Source organism: Calidris pugnax, unplaced genomic scaffold, assembly GCF_001431845.1.
Source record: "Calidris pugnax isolate Ruff unplaced genomic scaffold, ASM143184v1 scaffold44, whole genome shotgun sequence".
Lineage (NCBI taxonomy): Eukaryota > Metazoa > Chordata > Aves > Charadriiformes > Scolopacidae > Calidris > Calidris pugnax.
Genome location: NW_015094506.1, coordinates 49,723,901 through 49,744,610, shown reverse-complemented (window position 1 = coordinate 49,744,610; position 20,710 = coordinate 49,723,901). Strand labels below are relative to the sequence as shown.

The following is a 20,710-nucleotide window of genomic DNA, read 5'->3' as shown; positions in this document are numbered from 1 at the left end:
CCCAATAGGTTGGGAGGAACCTCTGGAGATTTCCAGTCCAAACTCCTGTTCAAAACAGTGTAACTTCACAGTTAGGTAGGTTTTTTGGGGATGACATACTAATGTCAGGGATAGGTGTGCAAACTGTCACTGTTCTGGCCTAAGAATCCAAATATATTTTTGAAAAGTGGCTGCACTAGCAGTCAGGAGATGCAGCTCATTTGAGAGAGGTTACAGTTAAGCTCTGCAGTGAGAAAGTGGGTCTAATCATGTATGTTCAATGACAGTACATTGCATATGGCTTATTGCTTTGTAATTTTCTTGTTATCCCTATTAGCGCAATATAAACATAGGACTGACAGCCTTCTCTGACTTACCATGACTGGAAAATTGAGAAATGTTGCTTACAATTACATCTTCCCACAGATGGAGAACTGTACTCTGGCACAGCAGCAGACTTCATGGGCAGGGACTTTGCCATTTTCCGAACTCTGGGGCACCACCATCCAATCAGAACAGAGCAGCATGACTCTCGGTGGCTAAATGGTATGTAAAATGTACATTAATCCAGTTACATTCATCTAGTCATTAAAGACTAACACACAGCTTCATTCCAGCAACATCTGTGACGTATATACCCCTCTCTTATTTGGAGCAGAATTTTGTCTTAAACCAGTTAAACTAATCAAAAGTGATTTATAAAGAAGCATTTTTGGTTTAATTACATTGAGATTTGTGGAGTGCAATTAAATTTGAAACATATACAGACACTATGGCTAACGCAGTCATACCACAGGAGCAGATTGCTGTAGAGTGCAAGTTGGACAGAAGCTCGAGGCTTGTGGAGACATCAGCCACACGTCAACACAAAGTAGCTACAGAGCCTGGGGCAGGACTGTGACTTGTGCAGACTTTAGTTTTTTATGAGACTAAAGGCAATCTGACACTGGCCACCAAAGTCCAGCAGAAAGTGAATCAGCAGAGCTTCCTGTGCAGGCCAGAGTTGTCAATACTTTGGAAAAAGTGACGGGGGTCCTGGGCATTCCGAGCTATTAGGGTTACAAAATATTCAGTAGTTTAACAAGGCACAATAGCTTGCGTTTTTGTATGGATATTACTAATCAGGCCTGTAGCTGTTTATTTGTCTCTATGAGGAGAGAGGGATAGTTTCAGAGAAAATCTGGTTTTGGCTTCATGTACCAAAATACTTTAAAATGCATCTGAGTACTCTATCCAAGTTCTACTGAAGTCAAAATTCCAATAGCTTAAATGGAATTACACTTGGCTGCAGCTATACAAGGGTATGAACGTTTTGGGTATGATGACAATTCATCATCTGAAAAAGCTGACATTTGATTTAAGTGAGCCAGTAATACTAACTGTAGTTAGTCTGAGTTAATTTATATTTTAATTTTTGAAGAGTTGACTAGCCACTTTTGCTGTACACACTGCTTGCATCTGCACTCCTGTTTTTGAATTCACAAAGTATTTTGTTCTTAGATATTTTTCACTCCTAGCCACATTATTTATATATGTGCTGAGGTCCAGGCTTTCTTATGTGGTTTTGCAATTTAGGCCAAACTGTTCACACAAATTTTTAATGTGTAAGAAGAGACTGTGGTCTAACAGCATGGTTTCTTATTAGCTACAGCCAGGAACTTCTAGTATCATACTGGCTATCATACTAGTTGTATCTACAGTCTGTAACAAAACCAATTCCTAACTCATAATTAAAACCACAAAGTGCTATTGCAGGTGGGATAAACAACTCTATATAAGATGTGTGCATTGTATATGTGTATCTGTTAAATGTGTAAATGACAAGTTGTATGAATGTGATTTTTGTCTTGTTAAATTTAGTTTTGTCATAATTCATGTGTACTACTGTCAGGACAGATTCAGGTCTATCACATTTCAGTTCTACAGTCCGAGCTCACCCAGTAACCCAGAAATATTGTTCACTGGTTTATATTATTATAATAGCAGAAAAGATTTCTGGAATTCAGGAGACAGTAAAGTACAAGGTCTACAGATATATCCACCTATCCTGGTACCTGGTGGAGTAACAATATGTTAAAGATAACAGAACACCCACTTTCGTTATGATAGTCATGATGACATAAAGTCCAATCATGCAAGCAAAATCTGCTTTTGTGCAGTAGATTTGCACAATGACAGCTGAGTCAGGAGGATTTATGCAGTGGGAAAGCACAGCCATTGTCCACAGCCCCTGTACTTCATCGCTGAAAATGTGTCATTCCTTTGTGGATTCGGTTATCAGTCTTTCAGCACTAAATGTGAGAACTGCTTTTCCCAAATTAGCACTAAGGTTACATCTGACAGGGTGCAGAAACCACAACTGCACTGTGCTCGAGATGGGGAGGAGAAGACACTTGCACATAAAGAGCTGATGAACCTCAAGATCTCTAGAATTTCAGTATTGTACAAAATGAGCGTAAAAGTAGATGGGCAGCATTTATTGTAGTACAGGGTGAATATGATTTTCCACTCTCAGTGTACATCTTACACTATATTCCTGTATGAAAAGTTTCAAGCTAATTTAAAAAAAGGTAAGAATCAAACTGAGGCCTTAAGAAATGATTCTCATAACTGTCTATAATTTAATAGACAATGATCCTTAAGTACATTTTTGAATTCTATCTCTCCATTGCAACTGAATAAGTGTACATTCCTTATATGGAAAGGTTTGCTTAAAATCTGCACTTCAACATTCCTGTTAAAGGCTCTAAGACTTTACTGTTAATTTCCCAGTGATAAGGTCCTGGCAGCCTTTCCACACAGTACTCCTAATTTCTGCATCTAACAGGGAAATAAAAAAATGATAATTCTTTGTGTTTGAAAGTCTACAGATATGCTAGTCCTTTTATTATTTTTTTTTTCTTTTATCATTTGTCTCTTTCAAGTATAACTGTAAAAGAAGTTTTGTGTTTGCACATATTTAAAGTGAATATACTTTTAATGAAATAAGCTCTCAGTGAAGGATGAGTTGTAGTCTACCTTCTTAAAGATCTGTATAAACTAGTTTTGAACCTTAAGTTTGCAGACCCTTATATGTCTTTTACTAAATGGATTGCTACGTAGTAGTGCTTTCTAATTGCTTTCTAAACTGTATTCAGCCTCAGGTTAAAACCCACTGTTCTAATGGACATGTACTGAAAGCTGGATAAGAACAGCAGTTCTGATTGAACTTACAAAGAGAAACCCTCATCCCTGTGGAGTTTAATAGCTAAGCAGTGAGGCAACTAGTAATAAAGTCCTTGCTAATGTTTACTTTGTTGAGAGCAGGAACTTGAACCTACTTTTCGCATACTAAGGCTAAGGTCAGAGCTGAAAACCTATGTAGAAAACACAGCTGTTAGGTACCAAAAATGGAGAGGAGAAGACATTAAGAACTTGCAAATTTTTTGCAGATTTAAATATCATCCTAAACTGGTGTAAAAGTAGGACAACATTGCACAAAGCGACTAAGTATTTTGGATTTAAGTATGAACACAGAGTTTCTACTGAGATCACACAGACATTTTTTGGAGATGCTCCACCTTTCCTAAGAAGTTAAATGCTGCTGGGAACGGAGCTTTGAACTGTTCCTGGCCCAAGGGAAGGTGCTGATCAGCAGCTCTTAAAGACTTTTAAAGTCTGTTAAGGATATAAAATAATCACAGGCTTCTAAAGACATTTCATTTTGTATAAATAATTAAACAGTCACCAAGCCAAATAAAGCAAGGGAGACTGATTCTATAGCCATGTAGTCTGGGCATTCATCTAGAAGGTAGGGAACCATACATCAGTCGCTGTGGCAGTGTATATTTAATTATTGATACAGAGTTGGCCAGATGTCACATGGAGGCATTTGCAAAACACAGTAAAATAAGTTGGTGCTCAGGGAAGTCATCTTGGATATGAAAAGCCGCAGTTCAGTGCCCCAGACTGAATCATGTACTTTGTTATAAGCCATGTACATGCTCACCCTGGATGTTATTGGCTCCTCTGGTCAGTGCATGGAGTTCCTCTGCACAAAAAGTTTTGACAGTCTTATTTGGTCCCAGTGAAGGTCACGACCAGTGTTGAACTCTCAGAAAAAAAACACCCTGAAATTGAAAAAACATCTCCTGTCCAGCTTTACTGTGAGGAGCTTTGATGTTGCACGTATATCTTACACAGTCTTGCCTATAGGCAAAAAAAACATCTTTTATTTTAAATGTGCCATTGCCTCTTATAGTTCAGAGCCATCAGGAGCTCGTGTTACTTCAAGAAAGCGTAGATCAAACTGTGCTTCTGTGAACTGCTTCAGCAATAAAAGAACGAGGAGTAGGAGGCGGGAGCAGGTCGGAGCAGCTTCCCCGGTACCGGGCAGTTCCCTGGTGAACTGTGTGCAGTGTTTGCTGTACGGTGTCCACGGCAGCATTCCTGCAAGGGCCGAGGGCATGGCTGGAGGCAAGAAGGCAGAAATGGCAGTGCAGTGTACCAAAGCAAATGCTTAAGCGATGCAAAATCAATGTACTGAAGGCAGTTTCCAAGCTGAAGATTAAGGGAGTAGAAGGAAATCTTGGAGCCGCTCTCATCTTCCCTGACTTGAGCACAGGGGATCTGGCCTTAAATTGTTAACATTTTGTAAAGCGAATAACCATAAACATTTATTTTAAAAGCAAAACAGAGTTGGGCTTCAGAAGATTTGAAAGGAAATGAAATCACAAAAGCTGCATTAAGATAGCATTATGAATCTAGTTTGCACCCCAGAAAAGTGAGGGAATACTGCTGGCCTTGCTCACTCTCTTTACTAGACCTGGGGTTAAGAGAGACTGTCAGTCTGGATTTTCAGCCTTGGCTTGGAATTTCCTTACTTTTTATGGGTTTAAACCAGCTCTATGATATTATTTTAGCATACTTTCCATGGCTTAATTTTTAAAGTGGGGTAGTAGCTGTGCTTAGTCCCTTGGGGTTATTGTCCTTGGTAATATTTACTTTACAGTTACATAAACAGCTGAGAATTATAGAAGCTGAGCGACTGTTCAATAAAAAAGAAAATGACCTCTTAAATTTCACAGGCTCCAAGGCACAAAACATGGACTTGATACTCTCCTGGCATTCATACAGAACTTTAGACATCACTTTATGTCGTTTCCGCTTATAGCGATTTGTAAGATGTCCCAGCACTGGCAACATACACACATAATTTTGAATATATATGTATTGCGTAGTAGAGGAATGTATGGCAAGAAAAAGACAAGATTGCAGCTAGCTTATAGGACTTTTGCCTCTGTAATAAAATGTATTAAATGTGTCAAGATGCTTGGAAATGAATATTTGTTCTCTTGCAACTACTCTTGCTGAGACTTGGATGCGTTCATTTGCTGCATATTTGAATCAATAATTTGGTTACTCACACCAAACCCTTTTCCCACCTATACGTACCCACTGACACCTCCCTCTCCTGTACCACTCCCTTGTCCCTAAATGCCTTTCTAGTTTCCCACTTTCCAGCTCACCTCCTACACATTCCCAATCCAGATGTAGAGAAGGTACTAAAATACATGCCACCAAAAGTAAACAGATGTGGAAAATGGCCAGCCTGCCAGCATACACAGAACCCAACCATCCTGGTACCCAAGGTTTATTTCATAAAGTACATCTGCGATATTCTTGAAGAAAGGAGGTGATAGATGCTACAAATACAATAAATCTCCAGGAAGGAAAAATCTATTTAAACAAAAGGCATTTTAAAAAGGCAGGGTATGAACTGCATATGAATATATTTAGTCTTCAGATTAGAAGTCTTAAACCATGGGGGGAATGAAATTAGAAAAAGATGCCCAATAGAAGTAGTCAAGTAGTCAGTGAGGCAGCCTAGCTGGTTTTAAGAGGAACTTAAATATCATTTTACATGTTGTCATATAGCGTGCTTGCCTGACATTACAAGGGACTGCAGTGAGTAGACTAAGAAATCTCTCCCGGGTCTGCACTCCCATAAGTTTACAAGGGCATATGTAGACAACCTAACCAGTAAAAACAGTGAGGGGATTTTCTTGTGTGTGGTTTTTTTTTGGTTGTTGTTCTTTTGGTGTTTCCCCCCCAGTACCCCTAACGTTCTCTTGCATTTAAAATATGCGTTTCTGTATTTGAACCAAATTAGTCAGCTGATATCTCCTATCATGCAGGCTGTAGCATGGACCAAGTTCTGCACTTTCCCATCGCTGCTTATACAGGCAGGAACAACTCCGACCCTTGCAGGAGCAAAACATGTCCATATATGCAAATCTCATTTCTCACTCAATACACCCTCCCACCCCCTTTCCCATTATCTTCATTGCTAAGAATAGTAATAAATAATTTCACAGTGATAAATTCCATGTGTGACAAATGCTAATGTCACCTAACACAGTGCTAGGAAGTACTCAGAAACTATGGTGACGGTGGCATAATAATGTGAACAGAATGGAATACGAACACAATTTACAGGGTGGTGGGTTTTTTTTCTCCCTTAAGTCTGTAGATCCAAATTTGAGAGACTGAATATGAATTTTAAATTGTTTTTCTCATTGCAATCTAACAAGTCTTTTCTCTATACATTTTTATTACAACCCGTTCTTTTTCTCTTGGAAGAAATCTAGAATTTCTGAAATTCAAAAATAATAACTTCTTTCTTAATGTTATTAATTGACATTTATGCTGTACTGACCTGAAATGATTACAACTCAGGAAGGCATAGGTCCAGCTGAATACTTCATCAGAAGACACACGTGTATTTGAACCAGCTGACTCATCTTGTCTGATAACTGCTCCCAGTATCTTTATACAAAGTAAAAGCAGCATTTTATTTGGAAATCAAAGACCAAGTACCAGTCAGAGAATATGCTTTACAGTTCCTCCAGATGTGAGGAAGATCATGAAGACGGTGGGTAAAGACAATCAGAAAAATTTTAACCTCCCACCAAGTAGCATGAATGAAATTATTTTAAATCCTTCTAGGAAACAGGTCTTTTCTCTCTCTCCACCTTCCCTCAGTATAGGGTTAGGTAATTTTCTTCATCAAATTTCAGTGCTGTGGATGACATTTTGTTGTGATTAGGTATGAAAAATTGGTAAATGTAGCCAAAGGGTAAGTTCTGAAGCTGGAGTGGAAAAAACGCATAGGAAAGATGAAGCAGAATGAGACATTCCCCTGGTTTGACTGCACATTTTGAAGACTTCCTGACACTCTAGAGAACATGACCCGGGGTAAAAAGACTTGCATCAGTAAACATATTGGTCTGAGCTATAGCCACAATATGCTTGCGGAAGTTAGGACAGAAATTAGTTCAGGAATGCGTGACTTAGGATATATATATGTTACATGGTTAACCATGGGCTCATTTATGGGTTTTAGCTTGGTCAGCCTTATTATCCACACCAAAAAGTAACAGCTGGGAGTGTAGATTGGAAGCCATGCTTTGCTGCAATTCATACTGTGACTCTCTTTATAGAGCATATAAGATCAAAAATAACAGGGGAACTCAGAGTTCAATGTTTTGTGCACTGTTTCCACTGGAGACCAGAGAAGTTTGTCTGCTGCATGTAGTACAGTTTTAGGAAGTAAATTAATTGCTCTCAAAACAAGCACTGTGGGATATGACCCCAGTCCCAAGCAGATCAGTGCATAGTCTCTCTCTAAATAGAGACTTGGTTTTGATTGCCTGCTTGGGAATCTATGCTCACTTATGTACACTGAATTGATCTATTGGTGATATGCCTTAGAATTGCTAAATTTTAGGGAGTTTACGTCAGTGGTGACTCAGTAAATCCTGGTGACCTTCATTTTTGGGTGAGACCTGACAGTGTAGCCCTTCCCATCATCAATGTTCTGAGTATTCTTAGAAGGAAATTGGACAATTGAGCCAGAACAAGCCCTAGCTACATGCTAGATAAAAGTCAGTGCACCTGGCTGTACAGGGCAAATTGGGTGATCTTGCTTGGGTGTTCAGAATCAAATTTGATGACCCAGGTGAGCTGCTTTTTATAGACATGGATTTAGATTAATAAATCTGAGTCTTATCTGCCACCTTCAGCAGTGTAAGAACCCAGCTGCATGAGTACACTCCAGGAGTCATACTCTTGCTCCTGGATGTCTCCAGCTCTGTACCCTTCTCATAGTGAATAATAAACACCAGCAATTGTCTGATTACCAGTAGCCACAGTGATATTCTATGTTCTCTGGAACGATGATTTTTTTTTTTTTTTAACTAAATAGGATTTTTTTATTTATATGTATTTATTTCAATGGGTAACTTGTAGAGTTGGCAATGGACAGCTTTGTAAAGTGATGGTCTGTTTGCATAAGGGAGGCGATAAGGAGTATATAACTCAAGCAGAGGTAGCTGTGATGAAAATCTCTACTAGAAAGCTTTGTGTAGTACTTTCAGTTAATATATGATTAAAATGACCATTTCTATCTATACATATATGTATAAATATAAACACATTACCGACATACATCAGTTCATTGGAAGCCTCTCCTCTTGCCCTAGAGATGAATGTCAACAGGGAAAAAAAGGTAATTTGTCCAGGACAGGTGTAGCGTGCACTTTGCTTTGCTTTTGGTGTAGGCCCCACTTTAAATTATACAACATGCTTTTCTTTGTAATTATTATTTTTGCAAAGATCCACATAAGCTTAAGAAAAAGAAAGTTCAGATTGGGTGGTAGGATGCCAAAGACAAAGCCTTTGTGTTATAAGCCTTGAAAATTCGAGAAGGTTTCCCATGATCTCAGAGATCTCTATGAGGGCTCATCACAGCTCTGATGCTTGAAAAACAGTGACTTTTAGCTACCAAATTATTCCTCCTTTCCTGTTCACAAAAGTAACCAACTGGTTTTTCAATGAAAGTTAACCAGAAATCTGCTTGTAGGGAATCACACAGCAGAATACTAATTGATTTAAACAAAGCTGGAATGGGTCTGTTACAGCCCCCTTCATTGGGATATGACATACCTCTGAATCTTTTTTTTATGTTCTTGTGTTGTGTTTTTTTTTCCTCTTCTGCTCTAGCCATCAATTTAATGAGTGTTGACCCTGTCAATACCAATTTCCTCTTCTCAGGCCACCACGTTCAGAGTTTGGTGGGCATTCAATAGAGATTTACTGTTGACTGGGTAATTTGAGTTCATGTGTGTGGTGAAAAATTAGTGAGGAGAATTACCCAGAAAAGTGGATGCCATGACAATGCATGTCACCATGGTGTGACCAGCTCTGCTGACATAGGTTTCAAAAGCTCTCCCCCTGTGAAAATGGGGCCTGTTTGCAAATTAATTAGTTTCTGGCAGCAGCTTGATTGTTGACCCAAAGTTTGTAGAGTGGAAAAACAATCAGATTAGTGTGTTCAATATAAAGGCCCAGCGCAGCACTCAAGTGCAGTTTGCCAAACTGTTGAAGCCGTGAATAGTGTGAAACAAATTCTTTTTTGAGAAGCCAAGGCAAAGGTTAAGTGTGATGTGACTAGAGCATGCTGGCCGCAGGGCGGTGGGGGGAGAATTAGAGGTTTCAGCCACACAAAAATAGAGAGTGCTGAGCGAGTTGCATTGAATTTAATGAAATTCACAGCTTCAGATGAAAAAGTGTTTGGCAATGTTTTAGTCTGTGTTAAAGGGAGAAATAAGATGGCTTTGTTTTAAGAAGTTTTCTTTGTACAGTCATGTGGGATACCAGGGACTGAGCCTCTAAAGGGTATTAGAGACACTTCCTGAGCCTCCACGCTGTTTCTAAGCACCTGCAGACCTTGAGGTTTGTACCAGTTCCTCCCCCTCCCTGCCACACACTAACTCCCTTTATCTCTAATGATTCAATCCAAGCCTCCCATTCATCACCTCCAACATTTGGGCAGGTTTCTTCTTTTAAATAGTGCTGGTGCCACAACTCATGGGTAAACATATTAGAAATCAACCCCTGTGAAAAGATAGACTAGCTAAAACTTGTTATTCGGGTACTGACACAAAAGTTAGACACTAAAAAATACCACAGGCCAGATTTTTAGCTGATAATAAATGAGAATATCCCCAGTGCAGCCAAGGAAGATCTACTGGTTTGTACTGACTGCAGTGCTCAGCTCATTTCATTAATATGCTTCATTTCTTCAATGGCTGTTTTATGTATAACTCTGCCCTTCAATAACAATTTATGGCATTCACTGTTATTTATTCCCTTAGACTATATATTTCCTCTACATCAAACAACGCTATGCATTTTTTAATTGTTGTTTTCCCAGTATGACAAATACAAAGAAGGAAAATACCAACAAAAGTGGAGGAGACCGTGTTCATGGGCAGCTGATGTAGTCGTCTCTTGAGCCAATGTTTTGATTATGTTGGCCTGGATCAAAATGCTTGACAGAACCACAGGAATGAGAGGACAGGGCAGCTGAGCTTAAAATATGAAGGGCTCCCACCACCACATAGCCACCACACCACCAAGTAGCTGAGATGTCCAGGACACCCAGCAGAGTTAATGCTGTGAGGATACAGCCCCTTAGTCTGTTCCTACCTCTCTCCCCCATTCCATAAAATTACAACTGTTAGTCTGCAACCCATACAAACTTTGTGATTTGTTCCTGGTAATGGGCCTGAACCTAACCCCCTTTACACTAACATTCCTGAACCGTGAATTGCTTGTCCCAAAAGGCATTCAGTGTTGCTTGCAATTAACACAACTGATTGCTCAAAGCCGGCACCTGACGTGGCACGTAGCCAGCTGGAAACATAATTGGCTCCTTAGATGGAGGAACATCCACTTCAGAGTGGAGTTTGTGATGACGGAATTATTAGTTCAAAGTAAGCCAGGTATGTGAATACCTGGTCTATACATTAAAATCTCCACTAGCACTAGACGCAGGTGAATTAAATTGCAGACTCAAAGCCTCCTTTTTTCTCTGTCTCCATAACTTCCCCATCTCTTTGTTCATGAAATCGTGTAAATTCCAGTCTGAGTGCTTGTAAGGCTAAGTAATTGCTTTTGTTCTTTGGGTTATTTAATTACAAATCTCAGTAGATGACAGGTCCTCTGCACTAAAGGAAGACATCACATTTGCACAGTTACAGAATCCCAACACAAATGTGTGTGGCAAATCAGTGACTGCAGATTTATTCATGCCCCCTGGGACCTGCACTGCCTTTTCAGCTTAGCATGCAATATGATTTAAATTACAGCTTGTGCAGAGCTGTGCCTTGGGATTACACTCCATGTTTCCAACTGTTTATAGTTCAGTGAACTTTAACCTCTGTGATTCTGAAAATTAAATAATGTCACGGCTGATATCAAACTGATGGCTGGTACTAGATTGCTAAATACTGTCTTGTATTAAAAGCCTATTTTTCCAACAAAGTGGAAACATCAATGTATTTAAAACACTGATAGCACATTCAGGTAGTTCAAGAGCACAATTCAGAAGTCACACTAGCAAAGAATTACAAAGCTAATATTAAGCTCCATTCTTGAGGATACCTTCCAACTTCTGTATTTAGCAGACTTATGGCTGTTGACTTTACTAGAGCAGGACAGGGCCTAACACTGTGACTGGGCAGGCACACAGAGCATGTAAAATCAAGAAATGTAGATAAACCATCGGTTGTAGTTAAATTCAGATTTTGTTAATTCCTTGCAGATTTTATAGTTTCATTATTTCTGATATCATACCAAATCAGGTCTTTTGTGCTGTAACTGTAGGACGTCTTAAAATCTCTGTAACCTCTAAACAGAGGAGGAGAGAAAACACTTAGTTACAAAACTGTACGTTTAATATGGCGTGTAATTTCCCAGCAGATCAGTTTTCATCTTTTTCAGGGTTTTAACTGATACGAAATCTTTTAGTGATTTTCCTTCATTTAGTTCTGCAAACCCATGTTTCCAAGATAGATACTGTTCCCATCCCACTTGAGCCACTTGACTGGGTTGCTCCCCAGGTTCCACCAGGCAACACCTGCAAAACAAAAGGGTGAAACAGATGTCACCACCCACATCATTTAGCCCCTAGAGCCTTATTCATGACTGTGTTGTAAGGAAGAGAGAACAGGAAGAGGACAAATGGGAGAGACAAATGGATAGTTATTTTTTCACTTGTAAAGGTAGCATGTTTGACTAAATCACAGAGAAAATAAACAAAGAAGCCCCAAATACCTTATTCACAGAATGACAGTTCTCAGATATGATGGACAGATAAAAAAGAAAAAAAAAACTTGACAAATGGTTCCTCATTTATGTTTTCACAGTGCAATAGATTCTGAACTACCAATTTTGCTGCGTTGCCAAAGTGGCACTAATTTTTCCCCTTGATCTTTGAAGCGTCCTTTATTACTTATCTCAAACTTCAATTCCCAGCTTTTAAGTTGCAAAGTGCTGTCTGAAGCATCCCATCCTTTGCTATTCCATTGGATTCCATGGACTTATATCAATCTATCCTTGTTGAATAGCTTTCTAAATGTGTAGATAGGTGCTTTTACATGCCATACAGTAAAAAAGATGGTAGCATTTCAGATATGTGTAGGTATACAGGCATTCACCAGCTAAGAGCTGATAATCAGAAGCAGTGAATGCCTCAGATGATGTGATAGTCTACAAATGAATGGCTATATCATTGAAACGTTGTAACATTGCTTTTAAGAATCTCAATCTCAGTCGCAGCAGTGTTATCTGAAGGTTTCCATATCCAAAAAGACTATTGAGAGTAACCTGCTGAAGCAGAGCTCCCAGCTGACATGCCTTCTTTAGCTCTTTTTCCCTCTGTTCTCAGGTCCATATCACTGGTATCACGTTAGGAAGGCAAGACGTCTCACAGTGTTATCAGGGAAAATTACCTCTTTCAAAGGCAGGGGTTAAATTGTAAATCTTTGAGAGGACCATCTCTTGTACAACATCCAGCATAATTTGATGTTCCTGAGCACTTAGGGCTGGCACAAGTAAAGTGGCAGCTTTACTAATTAGAAGAAGACAACATAGTTCCCTTTCTGGTTTACCTTTTAAAGTGATAGGCTGGCCTGTGTTTTTGTTAGATTCCTGGGTTATGGAAAAGAGTATTTTTACCATATGTTCATATATAAAAAAATCATTTCTTTTTGGTAGGTTTGTAAAGATTTCTGTTCAGGTAAGTGCAGCAAGATTTGTAGGAAGATTTTATTAGATGAGTTGGTATAAGAAGAAGCCAGATAACCTTTCAGGGACAGAGCTTTTCTACAGATGATCATTCAGAAAAACAGAAGAAAAGTTATTTTAAAGACTGGATTACATATTTTTCCCATTCACTCCGCAGCTCTTATGAAATATTTGAAAGCATTCAGCGACAATACATTATCCGTGAATATGGCCATATATCAGAGAATTGGTGTTTATTGATTCTTTTACTGCCATTTGAGCAAAATTCAATGCCCTTATAAATAGCAAAAAGTGTTCCACTGATGTCAGTGAGATTAATCATATTTCCTGGGCTCTATGATAACATTTGACACACTGTAAAATCTGACAGTCACAGGGCACAGCTCTCTTTACTTACTTACCCACCACTTTGGTCTCTGTTTCCTATTCTGTTTCTCTAAAGGAAATTCCACTGAAGGCAGAAAAAGCTCTGAGAGGGAAAGGTGCAAAACCTTCCTATGAGATAATTTACATGGACTAGTGAGTCATCAGCCTTTTTCACAAGATTGTGTAAATGGGTTGTCATTATTAATACTCAGTTCTGCTCCATATTTGACATACCTCCAGTGGGGTTTTTTTGACAGACCTGTCAGTGGAAAGAATTCTTTAAAAAATGATCCATACATTTTTTACTGCATTGCATACTTTTATTAATTTTAAATACTTGCGCTAAATTTTCTGCTAATTCCTGTCCCTGCTGTTTATGTACCGTAAGTGTGTGTGCTGCGAATTCTTTCCTTACTGCTTTTAAAAATGCTAAAATTTTGAGTCTGATACAATGTTACTCTAAGAAGGTTTTAATTCTTAAAAGTCACAGTAATTACATCAAATATTTCTGAAATGCTGTCAGTGAATGAAAAAAAAAGGAGGGTTTCTTTGTACAGAATAAAAGTATATACCAATTAAACAGAGTTTGAGAAGAACAACTTTCTGACAGAGCAGTGCAAAAGGTAATGTTGTAAGATATTTCAGTCTATCTCAAGCAAATCCATGGTTTTCATCACACCTATGCTATTAAATACTTTCTCTTTTCTTTTTTTTTTTTTTTTTTTTTTTTTTTTTTTTTTTTTTTTTTTTAATGAGCAGCCCTAAGTTTCACATCCTCAATTAACTAGTACATTATTTCAGTTGGGTACAAATCCTTGTTAATACCTTATGTTGATTGAAGCTAAATTAAGTTGGAATCACAAATTATGCTCACATGACTACTGAAAGAGGTTGTCATAACTGATGCTATCACACTGAATACCTCAGGTTGTGCTGAGGGGTTTTGCTTCCGCTTACAGATGCCTTACTGCATTTTATATTGCTGTGCTACACTGACAGATCAGTTAAAACCAGTCATTCACCCAGCCCTTTTTTTCAGTCTTTTCTGCCATCCCTCATTAATCTTACTTTAATGGATTTTGTGTCGACTTGCTTTACACTAGCTGTAAAAGTTAATTATAACAACAAAACCTTTCTCATAGTTTGACAATATGACCCCAGTTTTGTGGCCAAATCTAAAGGATTTAACAAAGAAATTAAATTACAGGAGATTGGATAGGTTAAGAAATTGCTACAGGAGTGTTTTCTGCTGGATCACTCCGTGGGAACTGGCTTGGGTTGATGATCATTTCCCGATGAATGAACATCCCTCACTGAGACTTGAGATGATGGCAGAGTCCTGTCCAGCTTTTTGACATGACGTTATGGAGGAGATTGTTTTTACAGCTACATAACCCCTCTCACACACTTCAAATTGAACCTGGCAGGACAAAGTTTGGAAATTTTCTTCCTGTTTTCAAAATAGATGATTTTTGACATAAAGGCCGTATTTGTTCACATCATAGGCAGAAAAAAGCAATATATGTGTGTACAAAAGCTTCTGCTGGAGACAGGGTTGTGCACTGTGTGGAGCTCACAGAGAAATCTTAGGTCTCAGGAAATACAGGTCTCAGGAGACATGGAGGCTAAAGACATACTTGTCAAACCACTGTTGCTCAGTTTTGGGTTTCGTGCTTTTGCCAATCATGCTGCTGAAGGCTGTCCCACTTTCCCTGCAGTGAAATGTGTTTACCTTGTTAGTCCCCAGCTATTCCTCACACTCAGCCAGTGACTTGTCTCCTGCAACAGGCTGTGTCAAGAGTTTGGCTGATGGTGTTGCTGCAGCATGTTCTGCTCTCTCTGCCTTCAGGACACTCTCTTGTACCCTCTAATTTCCAAGTTGCAAAGAGGAAGAATATTCCACCAAGACATAATCATGCATCTCTCAGCATTCTGGAAGGCCTGAGAAAATCACATTAGTGGAGAGGAACAGGTTTGGTTTCTGAGTTTTGGGTCATCTACCATAAACTGCTTGGGCATCTCCAGGGACTTGTGCTCCACCTGTGAATCTTCAGGGCTTATGCGGGCCCAAAACGTGACACTGCTGAAAGTGTGCAACACCCCAAATCAGAAAGTTCTTTTGTCTTCCATGCTTCACTTCCTCCCCTAATACATCACTTTTTAACATAAAGACTGTGGTATTTAGTTTTTGTCACTCATCCAGAGCGCAAAAGATGTAGGTTACACAGTTAAGACACAGGCTTTCCAATGTTTTTATTTCCAAGCATCAATGTCAAAAACTTCAGATAAATGACTGAGAGAGGAAGAAACAGACTTTTAGCTGGAACTCTCGTTAGCTTTTTCTGCAGAGAGTTTAAGAAATACAGAAAATTGAGATGAAAGTATTTCTAAATGGAGACAATATGCTGCAAGCCCTACTTTCTGCTCTATGAAGGACACTAGTTTTCTCAGTTGCTCAATTGCTCTTTCTGAAGGACAAGTAGATCAGTTCAAAATTAATTGTGTTGATAGATATGCAACACCTTAAAACATAGTCAGCAATGGAAAAGAGGTGTTAATTTTAGTTGTTGTTCTGTAAAGAGATAATAATCACCTCTTTTAAATTAAATAGGGTGGGTAGATCATAAGCATTGTTTTGTGAGAAATCTAATTTACGTTGAGAATTAAGCTATAATTTTACTGAACTTTTGTATTCACTTTTCTTCACCATATAATTAGTCCTTACAGGGAATCAAAACTATTGTTGTCTCTTTAGAACAAAGGCTTCAGAAACTGATAATTGCATCAGAGATCAACATTTTCTTCTTTCCCCTTCCTGCGTGAGCTAAAATGTTACTCCCAAGACATATTCATACCAAATAAGTCTTATGAGGAGAGGCTGAGGGAACTGGGGTTATTCAGCCTGGAGGAGGCTGAGGGGAGACCTTATTGCTCTCTACAACTACCTGAAAGGAGGGTGTAGAGAGATGGGGGTCGGTCTCTTTTCTCAAGTCACAGGCGACAGGACAAGAGGAAATGGCCTCAAGTTGCACCAGGGTAGGTTCAGGCTGGATATTAGGAAAAATTTTTTCACTGAAAGGGTTATCAGGCATTGGAATGGGCTGCCCAGGGAGGTGGCTGAGGCCCCATCCCTGGAGGTGTTCAAAAGATGGGTTGATGTAGTGCTGGGAGGTATGGCTTAGTGATGATGCTCCTTGTTTGTTGTGTGGGTGTCTGTTTTTGTCAGTTAGGTTGACGGTTGGACAAGATGATCTTTAAGGTCCCTTCCAACCTAGAAGATTCTGTGATTCTGTGAATGGTGCCTCTAAGGCAGCGGAGGAGAAAGAGATCTGGGGGTAGCGGCACTGCCTGGAGATTTAAGCCTTGGCTGGTACTCGGAGGCTCATTCACACTGCTTTACAGGTGTTAAGTACCGCAAATTAAGGTTGTGCTCCCCTCAAGGACATTTGAGCCTGCAGCCCTGGGGAGGTGGCCGGTCCCCCCGGTCCCCATTCCGGTCCCCCGGCCGGTCTCCCCGGCCGCCCCGCGGGGAAGCCCCTCAGGGCGAGCGGGGGCTGCTCTCTCCTTTCCTCCCCTCGGCCTGCCCAGCTGCTTTTCCAGGAAACCAGGCTCTTCTGGAAGTTCACCCGGGAGCTCAATCACCTTCTTCACTTCTTATTGCTATACAGCCACCGTCCAGCTTAAATACCTTAGTATATTATTAGCCTTCCAAACTACACTTGCCCTTCTTGGCCCCTACTATAAACCTGTAATTCCTTAAAAAAAACTTCCACTGAATTCAGATTTAAGGTCTCACTCAACCAGCATGATCCATAGATAACACTCAAGGTCAAAACACTGAAAACCCTCAACGACTAAGTTCCTCTTGCTGTATATGTAAGAGTAGCACTGGGATGTGGAGTAGTTTACACGTGTAAAAGCTTTGTGCATTTCTTTTTAATGTGTGTCTTCTTGTTACATCCATGTATTGAAATGATGGGACAGTGATATGGTAATACTATTTTAATACTTTCCATCCTTGAAAATCTGTAATGTCTTTCTCTCACAAAAAAATTCTCACAAGTCAACACTGAAACAGCCAGATTCTGCAGAGATTTTCTTAATTCTAAAGAGTTTTGAATCAGAAAAAGAAAAAAGGAATATGTATGCAATTGAAATTACAAGCAGCCTTAATTAAATCTTCAACCCCTATTATAATCTGTCACCAATATTTCTTTTACTACTCTTTGAAAAATTGAAGAAAACAGGATATGACTTCTAAGAACAAAAACTAACTGTCATAACTAACACACTATTTTAAGATTGTCATTCCTCAGTGTCAGTCTGGCTTGACTCAAAGACAAACTGCTTGATAAATATCACCAGCCTATAAAACTCTTTCTGATGAGAATTTCCATTGCAACATCAACAAGTGACCTTGTGACAGCTGCTAACATCTCAATCGTATGCGGTCTGCACGCCACACATCCACCTCCACCTACCCATGGCTTTGAAAACACTGTCTTTAAATCACATCTCTACTCTGTGGTCTGTTCCCGGGACTTACCTTCCATGTCAGCATCTGACAATAAGTTGCCACAAACCCCTCATATTAGCTCCATAATAGCCACAAGTTATCCCTTGTGCAAAGAGCATTCCCACCTTGAGGATGTGGTCTGATGCCATCCGTGTTGTTGAGGAGCTTCACTGCAACCAGTGAATCCATGAGACCCCGGCTGTGTTGGCCTGAGTCATCAGCAATAAAAGGGATGTGAAAGTTGAAGAATTAAAATGAAGTGACTTTGGAAGAACACCGCTAAAAGCTTTGGTGTTTTGTAAACTACAATCAAGTGTGTAAAACCACAAACCAACTTAGCTCTCTCATCACCATATATTAAAAGCTTTGTCCTCCGGTGACCTTGATGAACATGCCCATGGCAGATGGTTGTGCTGTGCACATTGGTGACTGGTGCTGCAAGTCCTCCTCTCTGTGGGTAGCAGAGCTCACTGTGATTGCAAGTTCAGATTTTCTGAGGACAGTTCTTGGGTCTCTGTGCTGGGTCTCAGTGGATGGGCACTGTATGTTGTTATGAAGTCCTGAGTAGCTGTCTATTTTTGTTGTTGTTAAATTTTTAATTTCAGCTTCCCTAGTCTTGTTCCTCTCCTCAGGGCCCAGTCACTCCCCGGGACTTTTCATTAAATTATAGCAATTGCAGTTTTACTGAGCGTAAAATTTCCCTAGTTTCCTAGAATTTTCTTACTGGAACTGATAAATTAGTCATTTTGACCATAAATATACAATAATAGGGGCATCCAGTTCAAACTCTTTACAAAATATTTCCTAAGAGAACTGCCCTTTGGCTCCTGCCAAGTGATGAAGAGATGACCCCAGCTTCTGTTCCCCTGTTTCCTCAATCTTGACAGCTAAAGGTAATTTCTGTGCCTTCAAGTTTATAGATCTTCATTAAAATGCTAATACAATTAATTTAGAAATCCAATTTCTGAGTTTTATTTTTTCTTGCTATTGGAGGGGGGGGTATGGCTGTTGCTGCTAAAGAGTAACATTTGTAAAAGACCAAACGTAGATCGATTTTCCTCCTTAGCTTTTTCGCAACCTGAAGTGCTGAGACAAGCAAAACATGTTTCCATTACTTAACTAAGCAAACAATGGCATATAAATCATAAAGGCAGCTGGACCAAGGTGTCGTTTCCATAAAGAGCCAGATTTCTCATGAAGGACAGTTTAATGGGCTGCTGCCAGTGAAACGTCTGCAGAGCTGGTAATGGCAGGAGGGCACACAAAAAGTGGCGCTAGGAAGGTGTCGTGTGGGAGCTGAGAAATAGCCCCACAGCCAAGACAACTAGAAAAAGGAGACTGAAAAAGGTGTGTGCTTTAATAATCTGCTTCTTGGAGCTGATTGTTTTCAATAAAAATCTACGTTTTTATTTTTAGCCTGTTCACGTTGGCTGCAAGATCAGAGAAGAGTTTTTTAGCTGTAATTTTATTTTGATCATGTTTATGCTGTGGCTTTGTTTCTCCTTTGATCATGCTTAAACATGTTTCAGACATGTTTGTTTGATGTATGCTGTTTTTTAAAGCACTCTTCCACATTGTCTGCTTGTGTTGTTTTTTTTTAAAGCAATGAATCATTGCAAAATATTTCTTTAATTCATTTTCCTAAAACCTGCTTTCTGGACTTTTAGCCAATGGGAGACTGGTTTTAAACAAGAAAGTGTTGAACTGTTGTAACAGCATCTTTGAGCACTTCACAGATTGGAGACAGTTTTAGGGTCGCAGAATACCCAATATTTCATATATGAAGTCATCCTATCTGTCCACAATAGCTGCAGTGCAGTGACTTTTACAATTGGATCAAAGTCCCACTTTCCATTCAGTAAAACTTGCTTGAAGTTCATTCCAGAGCTGCTTTTGTGTCTGTGTTGAATGTATGAAATAGGTCAACCCTGACTGAATAATTTTAAACTTCCCATGAGGACCGCTTGATACGGAACCTGTTTAATTTTGCAGGGTGAGGCAGGGCAGTCTCAATACTTGGAACATACACATTCATGGATGACATTCTTTCTTCTGCTGCATGGGTGAGCAATTAGGAGAGTCAAGGAGAAGTCCCTCATCTGTGGACAACATCTCCCTTCCCTTCCTCAAAGAAAAGCAGTACAAAAATGCTAGGTAGTCCATGGAGAGGGCTGTGTTGCGTGACTGCTGGCCATCTGGCTGATTGAGTCATCATGACCCTAAACAGCGAGTTGCAAACATGGTCTGAAGCCCTGGAGTCAAATGCAAGTGTACATCAAGCCTCGGGCAAGTCAAACAGCTCCTCCGCTAATGAAACAGTAAAGAACATACTACAGATCACTGGTTCACACCACCCACTTCTTAGCTTTATAACCTACAAAACTATCAACTACGTTTCTCTCCCTCTCTCCACACGTATAATCATGATGTTGCTTTTATGATCATTATATTAATTCTCAACAAAAATGAGTCTATTTCTATATGTAACAGAGCACATGTGGCCTGTTCTTCCTTTATTTGCTTCAATGCCTAGACACAAATCTGTTAATACAGAAGAGGGTAAAAAAAAACAAACAGCACCAGGTAACAAGAGCGAGGACCTTATAACATGAAGAACCACTCTTTTATTGACTGAAATATATCGATTTAAGCAGATGGTGAAACAGCCTGAGGTTTGCTCAGTAAGAAATACCAGTGTTATTCAACAAATACTCTTCC

At 39.5% G+C, this 20,710-nt stretch overlaps 1 protein-coding gene across 1 annotated transcript in view; it reads left to right on the top strand.

Moving 5' to 3' along the window:
- The window catches only part of SEMA3A (sema domain, immunoglobulin domain (Ig), short basic domain, secreted, (semaphorin) 3A), a 241,125-nt gene that overhangs the window by 181,541 nt on the left and 38,874 nt on the right, over positions 1-20,710 (top strand). Inside the window, exon 7 of the mRNA XM_014964076.1 lies at positions 406-525. Coding sequence (XP_014819562.1) covers positions 406-525 — 120 coding nt within the window. The remainder of the gene's footprint in view (positions 1-405; positions 526-20,710) is intronic.